We start from the raw sequence: 24,365 nt of genomic DNA on the forward strand, positions 1-24,365 counted from the left end.
CAATTAGATACTTTCGATGTAACATAATACGTCGTTTCTATGACACCGATCCAATTTGTCGAAAGTGGTCTCGAACGTTGAAGCTCGAAATCAGTGCAAATAGATTTCGTCGCGATTACCTGCACCCTGATTGCATCGACGATACCGCGTGACACCGACTTGCAAACAAATTAGCGACTCCTGAAGTTTGATTGCGATACACGTTGATGTACGTTTGGCAGAATGACGGATGTATAGCGTGCACAGAAGAAAATTGTTGCCTGGCAACATAATGGTTTGATCACGAATGCATGAAACACGGTTTCGACCAGTGCAATGTTGTTTGTACTTCGTAACGCTACTATCTTTCTTTCCTGCATTTTTCTTGTATCCTAAGAAAAGCAACTGTTTCGTACATGGATTAAAGGCTAATGATGCTGAAATACTCGAGAGTAATAGGTACCGAACATAATCAAGGCAGTGTCCTTGAAATGTTTCAAAGCGCTTATTAAGAATCATTAAATTTCCTAAATTGCAACAGCGCTTCGTAACAAGCCCGCGAGCTTAATACGTTGATGTAACCGATGACGTGAGACTGTAGTTAAGATGTTGTAAAAATCTGATCTCTTCTTCAGATGCTAGTTTGACCGCGTAGTCATTAAAAACGTATCATTGAAATAATCAGGTGATGAATTCTTCCGCTATGAAAAATACAGATTTTTATGTCCTGGATGACGTTTAATCGAATAAAATAATTTTAATGATCGGTATAATATTCTGTTGGTCGTGAGTACGTGTAATAGGGTAGAGGAAGAGTCAATGGATTGAAAACGTACATAGTCGTTTTGTTGAATATAATTAATGTACAAGAAGTAACCAAAATTTTGAAATTTATAATCAGACGTATATAGAATAAAACACGATAAAACAACCCGAAATTAATGTGGTTGAATTAATCATTTCGATTCTTGGCAGTTGTCAATTTGAACGTTGATACAGCATTTCGTAGAATTCTTAATTGTTAAATCTACCAAATGGTTAGTCGATCTATTTTGTTTATGCGGATGATATTTCGAGGCATCGGTATGAGGTATAGGTATGAAAGCGACAAAACAATTAATTGAATTTCAGGGGATTATTAACCATGCTTCGTCTTTGTGATAAATCATATTGAATTAATTAAATTGGGTTAATGCGAAACATATTTTACAAATAATTTATGGGAACATTTGAGAAATTTCATCGTGAATTTTGTGTCCTACAAAACAATTATTCGACTAATTGTTTCGGTATCGTGTCTGCCAGTGCTACCAGTATGGTTCTAGTAAACCGTCTGAAGCACAAAAGCCAAGCTATCCAACTCCAGAATGCACAGTTTCGTTTAATAGTCGCCCGTATGCAATCTGATTCATTAAAAGCGGCTTTTCGAAAGCCGTTTTTCTCGTTACGCGTTCGTTACGCGACAAACCAACCAGTAAAAACAAATATTTACGGTTGCCGATTGCGAGCGGATCGAACTTGGACGCAGGAAAAATTATGCAATGTAAAATTACGTTGTCCGTTCGTCGGGATATTAAATTATTTCACGGAAGTCGTTCGATCGTCCCCGAGTCCAAACCGAGGAAATAATATTCCTTAGGTTTTGACCGAAGAATCGATTCTTGGCCTACGATAACTTTTATCGTATATTAGAAGATCCGAAGCACAGGGACAGGAATCGATACGCCGTGTCCTCCGTAATGGTCAAGGAGGTTCACTGACCTTGTTAGATAACCCGAATCGATACTATCGTGACGTGATCAGAGAGCGAACGTTATCGAAATTCCCTAAACGAATACCTCGATTTAGCCTCCAATCTCGCGACGATAACGAACTTGCCAGGAACAGAAATGGTTTTCTGCTCGTTCGGAACATATTTTCTCGACACGTTGTACTTCTAATCGGTTACGTTATCGACTCGTACCGCGATCGAAGAAATCGGCCGGTAAACTATGGATTCTTAAGTGAGTTCGTTGGACGTCGCGCGAGAAATATGTACGAATTTTATTTTCAAGAGAAAAACCAAAGTACAAGAGGAAGCTTGTGTGTGATAAACGGTCCTCTACGGTTTATAGAATTTCACCTTGCGACCGTATAAAATTCCACTGTGTGACGGCAGGTGGTGAACGTTCACGAGCGCCGTCGGCCACGAGGAAAAATTGTGGATGGTACCGCGAAATAATAATACAAAGAGCGGGCAAAAAGAAGGAATGGCCTGGGGGAGTCAGAAGGCGCAGGTAGAAGCAGATGTTCATACGAGGCACGCGACAGCTGTGAGCCACCATTCGGCTTCTTCCTTCGTTTAGGCGATTTGATATCTGCCAACAAAGTAGGTACCGACCAACGACTGTCTTAGAAACCATATTCTGGTTATCTTCCCGAGAATTTACTCGGCAAATAGAGGAAGTTAACTTCGATATACGGAAGTTGCTGTGATATTTACTCGCGTTCCCTTGTTTTATAGCATTGTAACCTTACCTAAATGGAGGTTGCTATGTGTATTTTTACGAAAGGCAAAATGTCACGCGAGCAGCAACTTCTATAGACTCAGTGTGATACTTGTAAGACTTATAAGAACACCGTGGTTAAGAAAGAGAGTTATTGCAATGTTTCCTATAGCGGTTCCTTTTAATAATTTTAATTTATCGACAAAGATCAATTAGTCGTCAAAGTATGATAAAATAAAAAATGTCTTTCGTATGAAGAAAAAACTTGAATGAGAGCTACTGGCATACAGCGCATCTATTTGCGCGTGTATAGAAATAGTACACCCACTCACGTTTAGACTGGTGGCACACGACTCGCGTGCCATATATTTCTTTTCGTAGAATAAAAGCATCCCCTTTCCATAAAGTCGTTCATCCTTGCCTAGCTGCCTGGCTGCCTGAAACCGGTCCAGATGCAGCGGATTTAAGTTGCATACCAGCTGCCGTCCTATGTATATGTACTCCGAAAGACATATTTCCTTTCAAAAATAATATACAATACTTCTCCATAGTTCGTGTTTTAAACACGGCACGGCTTCGTATATTCCACCTGAAGCAATTTAATAACGTAAATAAGCTTCAGTAAAACCGATTGGACCGCTTCTCCCAATCGACGAATATTAAATAATAAATCGTGTGATAAACCGTGACATTTCACAGAATTAATCGGATCGTATACGATATAAATACATACAGCGAAAAGATGGCAAACGCTACGAATGAGAACCGTTCTAACGTGATTTGTTCCGGAAGGTTCAATCTCTTCGTAGACATCCGGCATTATGGCTCCTTTAATAAGGACGTAGGCACGCGTGCCACATGTTTCCAAGGGAGTAAGTTCACCCTCTTTCTACTGTCACTCTCGAGATTCTGAAAAAGTTGGACGAGTAGGGCAGTTAACAGCTCCTTCTCGTGAAAGGATCTCTCACGCGTGCAATATACCTCGTGCTGAATAAATATTCTCACTCCATCTTGAATCTTCTTATTATCATCGCATGTATTTGACGGATCCCATAAGATTTTCAAGCTGTATCGACTCGAAACAAAAAAGAAAGAAACAATGTCGGTAATTACACGGTCCTTAAATCTCTACACCATCCAAAATGATAAACTTCTCCGAAGCGAACATGGCCCTGGCTAAATTGCCACGTTCCCCGTGGTGATCGCGAGATTCCGTTGTCGCGAAACAGACGCGCAATGCATCATTGCCTGCTGTACAGGGGGGGTATCGTGAAATTAACATAAATCTTGATAGCCGATAAACGCCGCCTCTCTTTATGTGTAGTGGTTTCTCCGCGTTGCAGAAACCGGTCCAGAGAGATGCGCTGTCGGTAGTTGGACAGCAGCTGCCTGCCGATACGACATGCTTACACGCAACCGTGCTGGACGCATAACATTGTGTTCTGTCCGTTCTTCTCTTACTCTTGCATCGAAGAAAATAATCGATTGTCTTGTAATTAATTTAATGTCAGACATGGAGTCACGCGATTGCGCCAATACCGATGTCAGTATCGGTATCGATCGCCCAAACGAGATCGCAGCCACGCTCGAATATCATTGTACCTATACGAAAGAAAACAGCATGTCCATAATATAAGAAGCAGACAATTTCCTTCGAAAGAACGCGTTCCCGACATTCGGAGAAGCGGGTTTGAACGTCGTTCACGATCGCACACCCTCTTCTTTCGTATGCATTGAAGTCAGCGGAGAGATAGATTGAAACGATTACTTCGATACAGGTTTAAATCCTGAAGAAAGGCGAGGATAAAAGTTTCCTTGTGGTTCGTATTACATCTTTGCATCGACGCATGCATTTATAGTGAACGGCATTTTCCTGGCCGAACGAGAGAAATAACCGACACGATGGAACCGATTCGAAGACATACGTGCCGATGTACACACATTGGAGATCGGTATGATAAAAGAGCCAGAACGTATAAACGATTTCGTTGGCATAATCGCGAAGAGAAGTCCGGGGCGCGTGCCACCTACCTTCGTTCCTCGTTTGTATTCAACGAAAAGGACCGCATCGTTCGGATAAATTGTACGCGCGTGTATGTCTCGCATGGTTTAACCATTGATTCTTCTCTTAGTATTCCGCTTCCCTTCGTAATACCCTAGCGAACGCGCATCCAGACCCGAAAGCATGTCAGTCACGTATCGGTCATTATTATTCGTTGTTCGCTAGCGTTCGTTTGAAGCCAATAATGGCCGTTCGTGTTGTTTTTAATTGCGAACAGCTTCGACCGAAAGATTGGTTCCTTCGTGCGATAGTTAACGTGTAGCTGTGAACAGACAAAATTGGAAATTTGATGGAAATCGTGGAATCACGATACCGTTGGAGAGTATAGGTAAATTGGTGTAGTTTTCTTTTGAAGGGCATCGTTCGATATTGATGAAATTTTCGTAGAAACTTGATACTATTTGGATCGCAGGCTCGAAATTCAGTACAAGGACTTTAAATAGTGGATGACAGAGTTTCGTGCAATCCTTCGCTGACAATATCGACTTCCACAACTTACGAGTTAGCTATATCGACGGCTCGTGACATGGATTCCATTAGACAGCCGGTTACGTATGTAACAATCCGAAAATTTGAAATTCAGGACGTTTCTTTTTATATATCATGATTTATATATCACGACCTGAAACCTGTCAGAGTCGCGATCTCACAACCCAGGAATTGTTGATATAGCGATTCCACGATCCAGTGGTTATGAGTGTCGAATTCTGTGTCAGATAGAGGTCGATATCGGCATTTCACGACTCGAAGTTCTCCATTATTGAAATCTCCTGACCTGATAATCGAAGGCATCGTGTCGTCAACTACGAACATCCTTAAGACTGTATCGAGGATCTCATGTCTCGAATTATTTCTTCAATTATTTCCGTGATAGCGCGGCAATACTGTAAGCTCGAACTCCGCGGTCTGAATACCAACAGGAGCAAAGAATTCAAATATCCACGAGGCTCGCAGCTGTTTATCTCATCGATGAACTTTCCTCGATGGCTTTGCGATTGTTCCTTCTGGAACATCGTTGATCCGCAAAGAAAGGGATTTCAATCTATAGAGAATAATTTGAACCCCGCAGCTACCATCCGACCTCTTTCGCTGCTTGAAATCGTTTGCATCGAGGTCGAGGTCAAAGAATTGAGATTAATGCCTGTAGTTGTAAACGAGAAACAAGTGCGCTTCTGTGTCACCCTTTAATACAGCAATTCTCAACCAATCTCGAGACGCATAACAGGTTGATAATTAAGAAACATGACAAAACGATAAAACAGAGGAATAAAAAGAGGAGAAACCTCCAAACGTGACCAACGAAGCGTTAGGTTACTTTTCAGACGAACCGCTTTGCTCGAAAAGGTTTTTCTGATGGAACATCGTTCACTTTTCGCTTCAAGTCCCTGACCCATTGTTTTATCGATTCGACCGCGTAATCCATTGTTTCCATTTAAACACGCGACAGACAAAAACATACGCACTAACCGTCAACGGCGGGATTTTGCGAGATTTTTGCTAAAAAAGCAGTTCTCGCAAAAATTCTACGTAGGTTGATTTGTAAATTCAATTCGATCGAGTTTAAATTTAACGCAATTTTCTCGGCGATTTGTTCTGGCCCAATTTGAATAACGGTACCGCGATGTGGTGGAAAGCGGAAGAGAAAAAAAGGGGGAAGAAAGAGGCAGGTTGGAAACCTCTGATCTGACGTATCTCTTTGCGATCTAAACCCTTTCCAACTGAACGGATTTGTTCCATTTAACTCGTGAAAAGCAGTAACTTCAATTTGACTTAACTTACAAATCGAGCTTACGTATGAAAGCTCGTGGCATGGATGAGAAACGGCCGAATGAAAATCAGGTACACTTTATCGTTCCTGTGAGACATTTTGACGTTTCAGCCCCACTTTAAAATTCAGCTTTGTCCAACATACGTAACAACGTTTCGAATAGACTCTTTCTTAACGAAGCTTTAAGAACAAATATTTGAGCTTACGGTGTCAGAAGTCTTCCTTCGACAATTTCTCTAACGACGTTCCACCGAAAAGTATTAATAACGTCTAATGGTGGAGTAAAACAAGAATAAAACAAGAATAATATTGAAGCATCTAGAGAGGCAACTCCGACGCGACATTATTATAAAAACAAAGACAAGACTATAACTACACTCGGGACCTTTTTGAAAATTGTGAGAACGACCGCTACGGTACAAGGAGGTTCCGTTCCGTATGAACGTGGCCTTAGAAAAACCACCTTGTCCTACGCATCGCCATTCTACTAGGAACGACGATGTTGGAATTCAGTCGACCATCGGTTTTCTTCTTGCCTCTCACTTTCTTTTTCATTATTCCTTCGAGCCTGCCTTTCCTTCCTGCTACCATTTATATGGCCGCCTCGATTGCTTCGCAGCCGTTTTCCTTTTATTCACTGACAATGACCTTCCACCGTGGAAAGAAAATAAAGCGCACAGGGAGAGAGTGATTTCGTTCTCTTCTCATCTTCTGCAGTCGGTAGTGACACGATATCAAGAATTTTCCTTGGAATTCTTTCTTCTTGGATGTTCGCAACACTCTAAGATTATCCAGCGCAGTAGATAAGATAGTAATTTCGATTCAAATCATAGCTATCCAAAATTGTTATTTATCTGCAGACATACGAATCGAAATATTGGAAATATTTCGAGAATAAAAATTATTTGCTGCATCCTTGCTGCAGGCAAATTTTTACTGTACGGCCACTTTAATTCAAATTGCAACTGATTTAGATCTTAACATGTTATTTTTCTGACATAGAGTTAAGAATTGGAACATTCGGGATTTTTCGAAAATATAAAAATTGTTTTGTTACGCCACTAATATACATTATAGATATAGATAGTTTTCCAGTTTAGAAAATCTTATGATAAATAAGTATTTGACGCGCTTTAAACAATTCGTGGATCAATAATTGCATCGCAAAGCAGTTCAAAATTTTACCATCTGTGCTACGACAAGAATATCATCTTCGAATCGAATGGATCCATTTGAGTCGACATCAAACGTTACTATGAAGTTTATAGGCGAATCGATGAATTCGCTTTCGGATATCACCGAGAATAAAAGTCTACGGAATTGATTCGAACTTGATCTAACGTGTTTTCGACGAAAGAAATGAGCCAGCGGCTGTGTGAATCGAACGAACGATTTCTCGTGGAACGAATTGGAGCAGCATATCATTTTTATGCGCGTTTGCTTCCGCCGATGTACTTATTCGAAACCACCGTGAGTAACGGAGCTACATTTTTCACGGTCCTTTAAACGAAGCGTGAAACTCACGTAATTCGGGACGAAATAAAATATGAAATATCTAATAAAATTGATAATTCTTCATCGCATAATGTACGGTATCAAATATCAGAAGCAATGAGAAATATATCAAACTGAAAATTACGAATATTCATTAACCATAACGAGTTGCTATATAACGTAATATAATAAGTGACGTTTGAAATTTAATAATTCTACCATCGTTTTAATCAATCAGTTGACTAATCATAAATCGCACTTAATAATTAAAGATTCGCTGGCAAATTTATGTCAACCACGAGCAATTTAAGTGGATAAGTATAAAAGGCATAAACATTATCCCCCTATCGTAAACTTCATGGAAATGGTCAAACGAGGAGGTCTTAGCCGAAGTTTCTTAAAACGGCATGGAACGTGCCCAAAAGTCGGCGTCCCCACGGTGATTTCGCGGAAAGAATACAAGTTTGCCGCACTGTGACATGAATTGCCGTTGAACACGGTTCAACGACTGATTTAAACTGTTAATCCTCTTAGCAGAGGGAACTTAATCCGGTAAAATCGTTACGTAGTTCGTCGAGACCACGAATTTGAAGAGATGAGCGCGTGAGATATGTCGTTCTCAATGGATTCGGTATTTTCGTTCCCGAATCGGAGAAAAAGTTTTCAGATCGATCGTCGTTCGTCAACGTCTTTCCTTCTTTTACTATTTTCATTTTCTCGTTTCGAGCGGAGTTTCTTTTCCTTATATTCGAAATTACTTTCCGCGGTCGATTCTTTTCCTCTTTTTATTTTAATTTCACGAATGCTTTTACGTTTCGTTCATGACATCGATATCAGAACACCGGAGAACTTTCCCTGTTCACGGGGAACGCTTGTCCGCAAACGTGTCAATAGTTTGAAGATTACCACAGAAAGTTTATTTCACGGTCTGTCTGTTTTCTGGGGAATAAAAAAAAGAGAGAGAGAGAAAAAAACAGGGATAACAAACTGCTAGACGCGATTCCAGGTAGAATTGCAACGACCTGCTGTATTTTTTTTCCTCGATTTTGGAACCATTCCAGCTTTTATTTTTTTCTTCCGCTCGAAGAATCGTGTTACCTGTATTTGCATATAGTCAGAATGTTTGTTAACATTTAGTAAAAAATTCTCGATTCCGTGATTATTTGTGAAAATGAAATGAAAAGTTATGATTTACACAAATGTTACAAATGTACAGTCATTAGTTACTAATTTTAACTTAAACACCATCAAATGGATTTCTAGCATTTTATCAGTTGCCCGATCGCTTAATCAAGCGCGTGGTACCGAAAGTAATTTACATACTTTTGGTTTGCTTAGCTTGAGGCATACAAAATAATAGAATAGAACGTTAACGACAGAACGTTCGCTTTCTTGTGATTAGCCCTCGAAATAAAAATAGCTGCGCCGGCGCTTGTATATGCAAAGGCTAAGCGTGAAATGGCGAATATTCGTTAAGTGCCATTGTTCGTGCATAGAGTCCGATTTCAACGTCAAGATTATTCAGATATTATTGAAAGCATGCCATCATGAATATGAATTAGCAAATAGGATAGCACTTTGCACGCGGAAATGCATCACGAGCGATTTACGGCTGTTCCGATCTTCTCTTCTCGACGCATCGGATCTATTATATATCGTTTGAGTCGTTTGTCGATGCGTTTGCTTTTTGTGACGATCCAGATGGAATTCCTCAAACGTTTTTCGGCAGCTGTTCTTCGACCAAACATTTCACATCTTACACTCGATGTATCTAAATGTTCTATCGTAGAAAAGTATCTGCACGTAAGCTGTATTTACATAAACGCGCATAAGTACTTTATATCGTACTTATACTTTTTGTTATGTTTGTTATTTTTCTAGTCACCCTTTAATGTTATTTCCGATTTATTCCATTTACCATTTTCACGGTATATTTCATCAGCAACGAAATCAGAACGCGAACAAACGCGGAAATAAATGTCGTTTGCTTTATCTGTGAAAAAACTTAAAACGGCAAACTTATATCCTGTTGGCGGACCATTAAATGGATCGAGAGCTCGAGAAAGCACGGCGAAAAACCTTCGTAAACGACAGATCACCTGAATTCCTCTTCTCTTTGTAGCTTCGCTACACCAACAGGGCGCGCACACAATCTCTCGTTGGCAACGCTGAAAAATTCTCTTCTATACCAGAAAGCGAAGATCGATGCGTTTAAACGAACGTATTTCCAAATGTGTTTGAAACCTCGATAGAAAAGGCCACGTTTTAAGTTAATAGATCACAAGGAAGACATATAACATAAGATATATATTACCAACGGATCATAATAATTAAACGATGATATCGTAAATTGAAATTCGATAGTCGTGTAGCGAGTAGGGCTGTATCGGCTTTCACGAGAAAGCATAGTTCGTGGCCACGACTTGGTCGACACGTGGTCGTGACGATCATAGGTTCCGCTATATGTTCGAAAAATTTCGTATCCCCGAGGAAAGCAAGTTCCCCTTAACGAAAAAGAAGAAATTCAATCGAAGCGTCACTTTGCACCGCAATCACGAAAGTGTATTACATCTCTTGGGTCTTTAATCCAACGATAAATTTGCAGTTTCGCAGCCGCGACCCCACGACCCGAAAATCGTCGATATCGTTTGTTCTCACGGTCTAAAATTTGTCACTATCGCGACCTGACGACGTGGAAATTTGTTGGTATCGTGATCTCCCGACCGAGTAATTTGTCGATACGCCGTAGCTCCGCGAACCAGTGATTTGTTGATATCGTAATTTTCGCGATACGAAAGTTACCCGGAATCGCAATATCATAATTCGAAAGTTGCCATTATCGTAACTTTCCAACGGTGAAAATTTACCAACGTCGCGGGCTCGCAATCAGAAAACCACTCCTCGCGTCCTAATGTCTCAATATCTCCAAGAAACGACGCGTACGTTGGTGATAGCGATCTGCTGTATAAAAATCTCTAGAACCGAAGAAATTTATTTTGTCGTTAGTGTGTACGACGTGGAAATTCGCTGATATCTTTTTACCATCGAATCTAATTTTTTGCGATTTCGATGAGCAACGAGCAAAAAGAAACGAGCTTCCATCTCTGTCTTTTGCACACTACCGTTCGGTGATTTATGACTGCCAGAGATTTATACATCCGAATCCAAGCTGGCAATAAAAGTTCGCTCCGTGATGCACGACTCTTCGTTACTTTTGATCTCTTCAACTTTTCCGATCGACGATGTCGCTCATGCATCGATTATTATGCTCCTTCATGACTCATTAAGCTACCTGTATTGCATATTGGTATTAAATTTATACCCGGAGCAAATTCAATTCGCTTGTAAAACGAATGTCCATGCAGTTAGGAATTTACAGATTACGCGCGTTACGATGTTAAGCTATCCACTGTGTTGCTTTTCAAATTTAATTAGCTGGCTCACGTAGTGTTCTACTTTTCGAGCCGCGATCTCGAACATTTTATTCCGCACGCATTACCAAAGTAAAAACTGACTAACCATGTGTGGAATGCCTATCGTACGAAAGAGTGTTTAGAAAGTATGATCCGTTATTGAAAACACATATATTATACATAATTGCGTACGTCAATGTCTCAAGGTGGCGCGTTACCTACAAATTGACCACGACACCGAGAAAAATGTATTAATAAGCGGTATAATTTCGTTTCAATGATCGCGTTGCTGTATACCTTGAAAATGGAAAAGCGAGCTCTGCGGAATACCTTGCACACTGCGAATTAGGTTATACGTTTCGCAATTATTACGTGCAATCTGCTTAATTGAACATGCCGGTACACCGCACAGGAATGGAATCGAAACTGCAAACAGTTTCGATACGTGAAACACGAGCAAAAGTGAGAGCAGAAAATACGTTGCAAACAGAGAAAAATTCTTCATAGAAGAAATAAGTCGGAATTGGTGCGAAGTTTGTTATGGTATGGGTTTATTTGTAACTTTTGCATTTTTCGTTTCGAGAAAGGAAACCTCCCGGATTCGCGAAAATTCACACAAATATTTTTCTCGAAAATCGAGTCTGGCGAAAACCTCCGTTATTTTCAGTCAGAATTTTTTGCGCTTGATTCACGTTATAAATGTCTACTGCGCTCTAAAATGAATCGAACTCGCGGTGGAAATGTTTTTTGACCTCCCGTTTTTTTGAAACAACGCGTATTTACAAGTGTTGATCTTGTCTCGATGGTTGAAACATTATTGTTGATCTTGATCGGTTATAAACTTTGCAGTTTGCATTTTTAACTTTTTTCTGCTATATAAATATAACTTCTAGTACGCAGATTTCAACTAACGAAAAAAGCAGCAACAGCTTTAAAGCAGACTCTCGTATCGAAGAAAACACGAGAATAACAGATAAGATTTTCCAATTTTCACAGAAGAGCAGTTTTAATATTCGATATGTCGTCACTCAATCTCGCATTGCCAAAACTGCCTTTGCTTTTGAAACGAAAAATGTATTTTTCAACCTCTCTATAATTTTAAAAATATTGTCGTAATATTAAAATATTAATTCTTAATACTTATACCCGTGAATAATAATAATAATGATAATAATAAAAATGATATTTTAGGTTAAATTACAAAACTTATATTTTTCAATTACTTTCCGCTATGTGCAAATGTCATATTAGAATACTCTTTTTTAATCATAATTATCATTAAAATCAGAAAATCAACAATGTACTTGTCAGGATTCTTTCACCTTCTGTTAGTCTTACACCAGTCATCCAGTGAATAAGCTGGTCCAGTTCGCCAAAGATACAAATGCTGTTTCTTTCCTTACGCAAACTCGGCATTACTGGGATTTCTCGCTTGTCTATCATCCACGCTTCGTCCTGAGATACTACAAATTTTCATAGCGGACGACTACCAAGCTTGGCAATTATCGATTTCACGGTACTATCGACTATAAATCGTGGCAAATTCCTCTGTCAGAGCGAGACAGTAACGGTAACAAACATTTTTACGCAGCTCGGCGTAAGGGGTAGTTTTGAATCGATTCGAATCATGGCCAGGACACGTCCAGAGCGGTGAACATAAAAAGCGCAGCTACGTACTCACGTATATAGGTGCGTTGGTGCGTTGCAGTTGTACGAGAGAAGGTGTATTGCGAAACCGGTAAGATTTTACGACCGGTTCTTGCGGCCTGTAACAGCACACCCACGTGAACTCAGGGCGATAAATACGATTGTTTATTTGGCCAGGGTGCATCGATTTATCTGTGCGCTATGTCGGAAAGTCGATCGTCTAAAAAAAAAAAAAAAAAAAAGGAAAGAAAGAAAAAACAACGCGAAACGAGTCGGAAAGCACCGATATAAGAGTCGAATAAATTTGTCTCTTAACAGTCGCCCTTAACCTTTCGTCCTGATCACCCTTTTAGTCGGCTTTTCGTATTTTACACCCCGTTTCTCTCCAGGAGGAACGAACGCTCGAATAAATACAGGATATGTTCCGATTCAATTCTTGATTACGTTTTCCATAATTCAATCTTCTTTTTACTTTTTGTCGTGGATCTCGTTAACGATATGGTAATCAATTAGGATCTCGGAATTTTATTTGCTTTGACTTGTACATATATTTATTTATCCGTCTGCATTTCTACGTCGAGGAGAACGTACTCTCTTACAATTACGTACGCAATTGAAGTAACGGGTAACGAACGAGGTAGCAAGGGTGAAATGTTGTTGTGACAGAGATACGAGTTTTACAAAAAGGGAATAACATATTTGGATATCCTAGGCGATGCTGAACTGAGATTTCGTTTGCATAAATCAAAGTTATCCAATTCGGCTGTAACTTGTTACAGAGTGAAAATGTTTTGAGAGCTTTCAGGAAACTGTCGCGTGTACCTGTCTGGATCAACAGTCTTTATCAAACAAATTTCATTTTTTCGATGCCACCGTGAAGTATCGAATTACGTCTCTTGACGGACGATTTCGTACTAATTGCGATCGTAATAAAAACGTGACTGCATAATTGCGAATTTTAGCATGCGATAAAGTAGGTACCTCGATTGTAAAATATTGTTCATAAATATCGTCCTTGAGAAAAAATACATTTTTCTTATCGAACTGCGCTAAAATGTGTTTTACGTGTTACTTAACTTCGACAATAATCGTATCGTATTTTAGCATATTTAGATTAGAAGGAAAGGTAAACAACGAAATAAGTTACGCTAAATTACACATCTATGTACTGTGTCCCGTATCAGCAGGGGCTATTAGTATTACCACGTTAATTTGCCAGTTACGAAATACCACAATTTAAATTTTAATTGGCTCCGCCTCGCGAAAATAGCGTTTAGATCAATATTTAAACAATACTCGTAAAAGATCGCCATTTTCAATGCTGAAAATTCAACGTACACGAAACCACAAACCACGCAATACCATTTCCGAGAGTTTAACTAAAAAACCAAAGCGTGTCAACGGTAAGATTCTCGCGTCGCAATGTCGAAGTGTTAAACAATCGAGATAATTATAAGTACAAACGCGTGTAGTTTCCAGCAGATATTTATCCAGGGACTCTGTAAAGGTTTCGTTTCGAGATGGCACGGAAATGGTTTCGTTCCCATCAGCCTTGGAAATATTGACCGAGTTCCTTGCACTTTCCACGCGAAAACCAGCTAATATTCCGGCCTCGTTCTCCGTACACGTATGTCGTGCTTGATGATTACGAAACTCTAGATAACGACGAGATTAGCCAAGGCGCGGTGCGAGAAATACTCGCGGCGAGTTGCCGCGACGGTTGCTAATATCCGCGTGAGCTCTAGCGTATGATTCACCACAAGCAACGTCTCGATGTCTCAATTTCCGAAACGAGAGGCAGGATTTTCTCTCCTTTCTGTTTCCCTCCGGTGCTACCGGTAAATATTAACTAAAGATGATTGGTACTCAGGCACACATTCGATGTTCGAGCACTCTGTTACGTCGTTAAATAAATCACACAACCAACATCACGCGTTCTTCTGTTGCTTAGAATCTATCCCACGTACACCTCGTACAAATTGCCCCGACCAACGTGGAAAAATCCGACGGATAACAAGGTTTCTATGTGAAATCTGGCTTCAATGCCCTCATCGACACTCCTTCTGGGAAAGCTCATAAAGTCGGACATTAATGGCGTTAATCGTCCCACCTAATACCGTAGCGTGATCTTACCTTGCTGTCGAACGCTTCCTGTTCGCGAGGGCACGCGACCGCGCAAATCATTTCCCACGATGCTTTCACTCTAACCTAATACGTCATTATCGGCGCGAGAATATCGCCGTACTATAAACGACGGTTCGTTCGACAGACGACGGTCCGTTCGATAGACGACAGAACGAACGATCTGGTCGTCAGCCGGCGAAAGGCGCAACGGTGTTCCAGTGACGTGCGTTCGAACGATGCGATGTGCACCCGGACGACTCGAGTGTCACGTTAAGACATGATTTTTATGCTGGCAAAACGAATTTTTACACAGTTACCACGCTCTGGAGTCTTTCGCTTGACTGACAAGCAAGTCGTTTTCATCTGAAGGCGAAGGATCACGAGATACCAACAGAAGCGCATCGATTTATCCCACTTTCTACGTGCTTGTCGGTCGAAATGTGGACGTGACGGATCCTTTCTCGTAACCTGGGAGTGGTTCGGATAAAACCTGCTGGTTTAGAAACAATAAACACGTCTTCTTCCTTAAGCTCGTCGAACGATCCGTTTATAGAGGAATCGATGACGAGTTTCTAATTTATGAAAGGGGAACAAAGGAGGGCTCTGAGTATATAATTCCAAGTGCTATGTATATATTCATTGCACGACGCACTAGCTCTTATAAGTCTCCCGAAGTGATACTTTCGTCAGGAAATACATGGCCACTACTACAACGATCATAGAAAACATTGAAGATAACGAGTTTATAAATCAGAGAGGATTTTCTCCGGTGAAAAGCTAACAAAGTTCCGAGCGTTGATGCGTTCAACGATTGGCAAACAAGAGGATCTGTGGATTTGATCGTACGATCGTAGATCACCCTCTCATAGATCATTGTCGGGTGCAATATATCGACATATCCGAAGGACGATTATCGACGAGCGAACGTGTAAATCACGCGCAGAGACCCTCAGCCGCGTAATTTATTACCCACTACCTGACCACGATGACAAGTCTTGCCCTATAATAATTTATTATGAGATGTAATCGCCTCCCGGCGATCATTTTTACCCCTTATCAATGTGAAAGTCTCGGCTCTCTGCGACACGACGGTGTCAAAGGTCTTGCGTAAACGTGAATCATCTTGGAATTCGTACGTACATTCCAGCTGTTCGCTAGTCAAGATTATGCGTGTTCATTTTTTTTTCGTCCGAAGGTTGTTCGTTAAATGAGCAAGAACATTTTTCCTACGATAACATGATAAAAATTGATCGTTTAATTTGATTTCAGCAATAACAAAGGAGGATCCTGGCAACGTGGCCAGAATTCCCAAAGGTCGAGCCCCAGCCCCAGTCGACTTCACCACGCACAGGAAGCAGCCACGCCTCACACAGCTCCTGTTTCCGTGAGTATCCGAATCCCTCCGGAAATTGAATCGTTTTTTTTACTATAATACGACCTACCGTTCCATTATACCGACTTCTAGAACCTATACCAATCGGCGTGCGATTCCTTATCAATCATCAACCAATTTCCATCCCCCAACGATATCTTAAAATTTAAAAAAAAGTAAAAACCGAAGAAAAAAAGCGAATAAATCATGAAAAAAACGAGGTGATGGAAAAATGCTTTTAGATGTTTTTAACATTCGAGGAACAGCGTAGGCGCGTTTCTCTTCTTCTAAAAGTTTCGTGGTCGATTCACCGGAAGGCTCTCGCAACTTTCTTTCCCAAGAGAACTTCCGAGCGGCTCTCTTGAACTTTTCAGCCGTCTTATAGCGTCCCGGAGCACGATCGATAAAAGGTTTCCAAGAGTTCCCCTAGTCTTCTGAAATTATCACTGATTTTCTCAATCGTTCCCGACGAGGAAAGCTGGGTTGCTCTCTCGTGTATAATGTTATAGCACTAAATCCCTACTTAGCATAATATTTCGAGAATAGAACGAGAGTCGACGAAACGCTAGCGATAGAACGCATAACGATCTCAATTAATATCACCGGGCTACGTGATAAATTATCACGAGAAACAGTTCTGGTTGCGGTGCTCGTACGTCCTTTGCAGATAAATTCGCAAACTTACAACAATGCGACAGTTAGTCGGGGCAAAACGTTTCGAGGTTTAATTAAGCTGACCCGAATCAACGCAGCTAGAGTTCTGTTGTTAAGTTTGTACAAGAAACTCGTGGAAAAGACGGTTTTCGCGTAGCTTTTATAACGTTTCATACGCTTTCACAGCTAAAAGCGTTTGCTTGCAGCTCCTGGAGAGGATCAGCCCTCTTAACAGGACGCACTTTCATCGTAATTTCTCGCGAGAACTTTCCAACGACACGAAATAAAAATAGCGTGTAGATTTTGTGTGAAACACGGCATTGGATGTTCAAAAAGAATCGTACTATGTAATGTAACGATTTTATAGAAGAGTAACTCCAATAATTTTCGTTCAATACATTCGACTGATATGCTGATACGTCAAAACCTAATTTGCTCATTCATATTTAATGATACTTACATATTCTCGTTCAAAACTCTTAGGAAAGTTACTAAATTAGTTTCAAAATTGAAAAAATTGTGTGCATAATAAAGGCATGAAAAAATAGTATTCATATAAGAAAACAGTAATAAAATCGTAATATATCAACAATTTATTTGAACCTGCGTGCAATTTAAAACTCATAGTCTATTTACATCGAATTCCAAAGTTTCATCAGAAATAGAGGTCATAAGATTTTAGAGAAAGGAATTCACTAACATCCTTCATATACGAGTACAATTTCATTGAGAATTTCATGACATTAAGTACATGTAGCTGTCCTCTTTTGTCTCTATTAGCTGCAGTAGATATGCTAATTGTGATAGTCAAATATTATTCCTTGTTAAGATATAGGTACTTACTTTAAGCTACGCTCAACCGGCTATGTGTTTGTTCTCGTTACATAGTATGTTCGCTATATGTAGACTATACACGCCTGCTGTCGTTGACGAATGGCTTCGTTAAACCATCGAAAGTACTTCCATCCCCCTTCTAATGCCTTTCCAACAGCGATCCTCGTGCGCGATTACAAGAAATCCGATAGAAAGCTTTTCAACGCGGTTCGATCGGCAGTAAACGCGCGCAATAATAAAGTCGTCGTGGCTACTTTTATTTCTCGATACTCGTGTAATCCTTTCGAGAAACCGAAGGTGGATGGAAACGGACAAAGCGCGGCGAAGCAGACGTTGCGAGGCTCGCTTCTCCACTTCTCCTACGGGAAGTCGTGTCACGGCCACGATAACGTGTCTAAGATTTGCATCTTCGCGAGGGAATTCCACGATCTCGCGGCACGAATCTGGAATGCGGCGTGTTCGCGTCGATATCCAGGCTCGAAAAGCGGGTTTGCTGGATCCTCCGGATCTCGATTACTCGAGCAGCGCCCGTCCCCGTAGACCGAAACCGTCCGACACGAATCTCCGATCGCAAACCAAATCCCGTCGTTCTGTCGCCTGTTCGAGCTTTTCTTTCGTATTCCGTCGGACGCGAGCCACGATGGATCAAGGACGTAACACGACGTCGTGGCACGACTTTAAAGCGACTCACCCGCTTTCCGGGACAATATGTCACGCGCCACCATGATCGATACTTTTTTCTACGTGCTATCCGGGACGCTCAGGGTGACGCGTAGAACTTTCCGTCCACGAGAAGGTCAAATTGCTTGAACGAAAAGAAACGTGGCGATGGGGGGGGGGGTAGGAACAAAATCGATAAGTTGCTGCGCTTTTAATACTTTTTAGAGAGGAAGGTGTAGGCGGTGGTTTTCTGAAAGTGATTTATGGTACTGTGATCCTTCTTGTTGTGTCCTATATTAGCCGAGAAGAAAATACTATTTAATATGAATGTCAGAATATGGAATTGGAGAAACAGATAGAATATTTACATGTTTTATCATAGAATCATAGAACGATGCTTTTAATATTTATTAAAAATTTAACATGCGCTAAAAAATTAGGGTGACCTTAAAGATATTAGCTTTTTGTTCTCTTTAATGCTAGACGAGAGGATAAAATATTTTTGATGTAGATATAAAAGTACAGGATTATGTAGGATCACAGAACGATGCTTTTGATAGTTATTAAAAGAGGAACGTGGAATGGTGAATAGTTTTAAAGATGTAATTTATTTAATTTGTTGTTAGACCACGAGAAGACATCTTCCGATATAAATAAGAGTCGATAGATTTCGATAAACAAACCATGTAAAATTGTGGATTAGAATATTCCCATGAAATTAAGATAATCATTGAGATAATCTGATGGAATCTGCGACGCAGCTTTCAAAGGCGGTGTCCACGGTTACATCTAATTGTCAGCTAAATACCTGTCCCGTAGTATGACAGTGATCTGTGCATAAACCTGGTAGATACAGTCAATTCGACACGACATTGTTACCGGTAATGTTAACGTGCAGGTATGCGATGTCGTTGATGTGAATGATGCATGTCGTAGCAAGAAACGATACGCCGCTACACGTACAGTTAGAATGCAATATGTAATCGGTATATATTAACACGCTCTAATTCAAACGTAGGTGTAATTGAAGGAGTTAATGAAATTCTGTCTTCTGATCTTTCATGCGAAACGCCTGCGTCGACGATACACTTTTTCTTCTCCTTCTGTTTTAATTAATAGCCAACGCAACTTTGTGTAAACGTGTATATGCGTGAATGTACATCGTAAAAGTGAAAATAATTAGAAGAACACTCGTTCGAATGATTTTATCACTGGTTAAGCTATCCAATATACTAAAAGCTTCAACCCTGTTACAGGATACGATACTAGGAATTGGGACGAGTCGTAGTTTTTTTTCTAAGTAAGGAAAGAAGAAGTCGGTCGTGGGAAACATTGCGCGATTTAATAAGATTTACTCTCCCCTGACTATATTTTCTTTATGAATTATACGCAAACCGTAATTGCGGTCTCTCTTTAAGACTGGAATAATCAAACCTAGACTTTCTTCTTTGCAATTGCGAAAAAGACGTAGAAACATTTGACGAAGTTAATGTGAATTTTTGTTCAAATGGAAACTTTATCTTTGCCATACTATTTTCATAGTTATTTATATATCTACGCGTGTGTTTAATTATTTAATTCTAATTCTCCTTATATGAGTCCTATGCGTCGACTACAGGTCCTAACATATGTTCTCGTCCTCTCTATAAATTGACGGTTCTTTCTTTATATTTACAAATATATAAAAATATATCAAATCAGAGATATTAAACAACCTAGACAGTTTAAATTAAGTTCCTTCAAATACAAGCGACAGAATCGTGGTTGAAAGATAAAAGTAATTAAGAGAAGTTAGTCAAACGTCAAGAGCACGCAAGTTATCAAGAGTATTGGAACATTCGAAGGTAATGATCGAACGGTACCATACCTATGCAAATAACATATATTCCTGTGACAGCGTGCATTTAGGTTCATGGCTGAGACGTCATAAGCGCGAAACCATTATTCATCCAACCTTTCTATTATCAGACGCTTCTGAGGAGGAAATTACGAATCGCATGTTTAACTGATCAAACGTCTGACATATTTCTTTGAAAATAATTTCGCGACGTTACCACTTCTAGTATTATTCCACGACTTCTTCATGATTGATGTTTATTTAATGAATCTACAGAACTATCAACATCGAGGATTTCGAGCAACTTTCCCTATTCACCGAAAAATCAATCGTATATAGCTTATATAGATAACATTTTCCTTATCGTTCTTCGAGATTCGGCACACAACTTCGATAGCTATTACAAACCATTTCAATTTTTCTCACTGGTTTTATTAAATTTTATTCGATTTCGACAAAACGAACGAGAGGCATTGGAATCCGATTTTGCGGACAAATAAACGCGCGCCAATTGGCTCGTATACCTACCTATTAAATCAGAATTTCTTCCGGTAGAGTAAGTTAGTTGAATGCCTAATCAAGCAGAGATCAGAATTCGTCTGGATCATTCCATTGCGCCAAAATCGTGTACAGATGAATAATTCGGCAGTGACCTCGGTAACCTCCAATTATCGGTACCGTGGGCATGATAGGATCGAAGTATATGTAGGTTAAAGTCTGCACCGAGAACATGCAAATGCTCTCAGAATACTATTAATTAAGGTCTGATGCGCATTGAAAATTCTGTCAGGCTGCGAATCAAGTCGTCTGGACAATTTTCAGACTGTTAGTTGCTATTTCAATTCGTTATTTATAATGGAAGAAGAGACGGAAATAAAGAAAGAATATGTGTTTAATATAGCAAATATTGAAGGTGAAATAAATCTAGAATAACTGTTCCATTTTGGAAAAATGACGAAATTAACCGTCAATTTGGGACGTATTAAATCATAATGTATAAAATATTCATCAATATTTGCTAATATACAATGACATAATTTATCAGTTTTAATTGACGTTTATTGAACTGAATATGTATTGCATTAAACATGTGGTACGAGTAAACACTATGGTAGGACGATGAAACGCCTTGATAATGGCCAATAAAGATTTCCATATTTTTACCAACAAGCCGTTTTTCTTTTTCACTAACTTGATGAAATAAAGCGGAAGATGTAATTTAAACTTAGGTCAATGAAACTTTATTGAGTGAGTTAGATTTTAGCCATGATTTTGAATCATATATCGTGGCTTCCCACAACAGTAGCAAATACTGTCAACGCATATTTTCCGGCTGGCAGACTCGTTTTGTATTGGAATTGGCCAGGCCGGACGTTTACAAATTTGAATTTGAATGGTTGCTTCGTGAAAACGGTGTCGGAGACAAAATGCAATATTTTCATGAGGAGACCATTTCGTCCGCGATGTTACACGCGATTGAATTGCTTTCGATTCGATCGTACCGATCGAACTTTTATTTTTCGTTCGTTTCAGCACGAAAGGCACGCCGAAGAAACCCAGCACCGACAGAAAAGCAGTTCGATGCTATCGAACTTCTCGCTCGACCTTAATTAAAAGTTTTAATTAAAGGTTAGCACGAACGCTAGCACGACCTATGCATATTCAACGCTGTAAAACATTTTTCGCGGTTCTCACCTTTCGTTCTCCTGTGTTTCTTTGATGTAACTATTTAGAAGAATTAGAATGTGTCTATCCTTGGCATCGTGCGAAACTTTAATTGGAAAATTTGCAACTTTTCAAATTGTCCCGTTACGATCGACTTCCATGCAAACTAGAAACGCCTAGCCACGGTTGCTTGTTGTATACACGTACGTATGTACGTACGTATATAATTAGGACGTTGAAGAGAACTTAAGAAACGTGACTGCGGTTTTTTATCGTAGGCGACAGTTTTTTCCGAATATTAGACCTAGGACGAACTACTTCAGTGACGACCTGAATAGCTCGATCTTGGTTCATCTAGCAATCCAATTAACCGACTTTTCTCTCCTCTCTGTACAGTTTTCAGAACTGGGACTCTTCTTGCATCGTTATGTTTTGTACTCTAAAAATATTAGAATTCACGAAACAAAAAGGAAACTTATCGACCTAGATAATTTGACCAATATAGCAATACATTTATAATAAATAAAATATCAGAAAATCGAATCATCTTTATTACGAGAGAAAGAGACGCGAAAAAATGTATTTCATATCGAAATTTCTTGCGAGAAGTAAAAAGCGACGAACGAGTGGTCCACGAAAGAGGTGGCGAATAAAGAAAAGTAATAAACGAAAGTAGAATCGAGCGAAGCGGGAACCATTTGTAATTAAGAAGACCAGACAATGGTATCGAGATATTTTGGTGAGAATGAATTCTTTCGTTGTGCAGTTAGCACGAACAATGCTTGTTCTCGACGAGTCAAGTGACTTCTCGACCTCTCTTTTGCTATAGAAACGACGCCGTGAACAGAAATGTGGTCCGAGCTCGTTTAGGAAACCGGAAGGTGACATACCGTCGATCGATGTTCCTTTACCTCGTAGTATTCCACCGAACACTGGTAATTCTATCAAGTGGAACGATTCAACATCTATATTTCATTGTGGAGACCATTATGTTTAACGTGAGAACCCCGTCAAGCTGTGTAAACCGATTTTGACGAAGCGTAGTAGATAGATAGATTAACGAAAAATATTTAATCTCTGTTCGAAATAAAACGACGATAATAAAGCTGAAAAACGTTCATAAATTTGTGAATAGAGGCAATATTAGTCTTACAGATAATGCATATATGGAAAGTGAAAGTTCTTACTTACTAATACAGAGTCTAGTTTTTAACCGAAGAATGTGATACGAGACTAGAACAGAAATTATATGTTTTGAAATTGAACTCGAGCAGTCTCGGTCGACAATGATGTATGGATTGCGCTACGATATATGTGTATAGGCGCATAGTAAGAGTGCTAACCTGTTAGAGCTATAAAATACTAAAATCATTAAAATTTATGTAAGATTCGTATTAAGTGTTACGCAATAATTTGTCTCAAGTTCCATACAAAAATATTTAATCGACGGTTTACGTGTTACTGGGTAAAAACTTTTCCGCGATAAAAATCACGTTTCCTAATTTTAATTCCGCAGCCTACAGTTAATCTACTAAATTTATAACGTGTCATTAAAGGTTTTACAAACTTTCTTGTTGCGCTACCGTAAATCAAACGGTAGCACTTTAAACCATGAATATACCTAATTATAGCTTTCTTTTTAGTGCGTCGTAAACCAATAATTAACTGACATATGCATAACGATGAAACAGTTAACCGTTTTATTAAAACAATAAAACAGAAAATAAAACGTCGTTGCGCAGCAACTCGATCTTAAATCAGTAAAACATCGTTTCCGCCAGGGAACGATCGCGTAGATACAAACGAGCTTCGTGGCGCTATGCCATTTACCCTTTTCATTTCCGTGAATCCACGAAATCGCATCGCGATCATTGACAGACGCAGATTTTCGACTGTGACGTTTGCTAATGGAAGCATCCTCTACCGGTCTAACAGAGTTTGTCAGTACTAAGCTTCGTTAATAATATCCCATCAGTATACCGATTTCTATCCTTCGGGGTTATAGTCTGTAATCCATTCTATTGACAAGCAGTGTAATTATTTTTTTGAAACGATGGATACAACTGTAATGCTTGATGTAAAAAATACGAGTTGTAAAGTAATCGATTAATAACGGTAATCGTTATAATTAACAAACTTAGAGAATTCCTCGCTATGAATAGAGAATCTTTACCGTAAAAACTACTTTCTACCTAGGCCATTACAAAGCATCGGTCGAGGGAATCGAACTTCATTCGGATAATATTCCGATATTAACGTAGTTATCTCATCCAACGATTAATAACACACAATACGATTTATTATTGAATCGCATCCTATTATTCATTCTTAAGAAGAGGAACTAACGACTCAGCATGGAAACGTGAATGG

At 39.6% G+C, this 24,365-nt stretch overlaps 1 protein-coding gene across 10 annotated transcripts in view; it reads left to right on the forward strand.

Moving 5' to 3' along the window:
* The window catches only part of LOC100648762 (serine-rich adhesin for platelets), a 132,763-nt gene that overhangs the window by 91,450 nt on the left and 16,948 nt on the right, over positions 1-24,365 (forward strand). For all 10 annotated transcript variants that reach the window (XM_012314512.3, XM_048411066.1, XM_048411065.1 and 7 more), the window contains one exon: positions 16,243-16,357. In XM_012314512.3, the coding sequence (XP_012169902.2) occupies positions 16,243-16,357 (115 nt within the window). The remainder of the gene's footprint in view (positions 1-16,242; positions 16,358-24,365) is intronic.

The sequence above is a fragment of the Bombus terrestris genome, chromosome 12, assembly GCF_910591885.1.
Source record: "Bombus terrestris chromosome 12, iyBomTerr1.2, whole genome shotgun sequence".
NCBI lineage: Eukaryota > Metazoa > Arthropoda > Insecta > Hymenoptera > Apidae > Bombus > Bombus terrestris.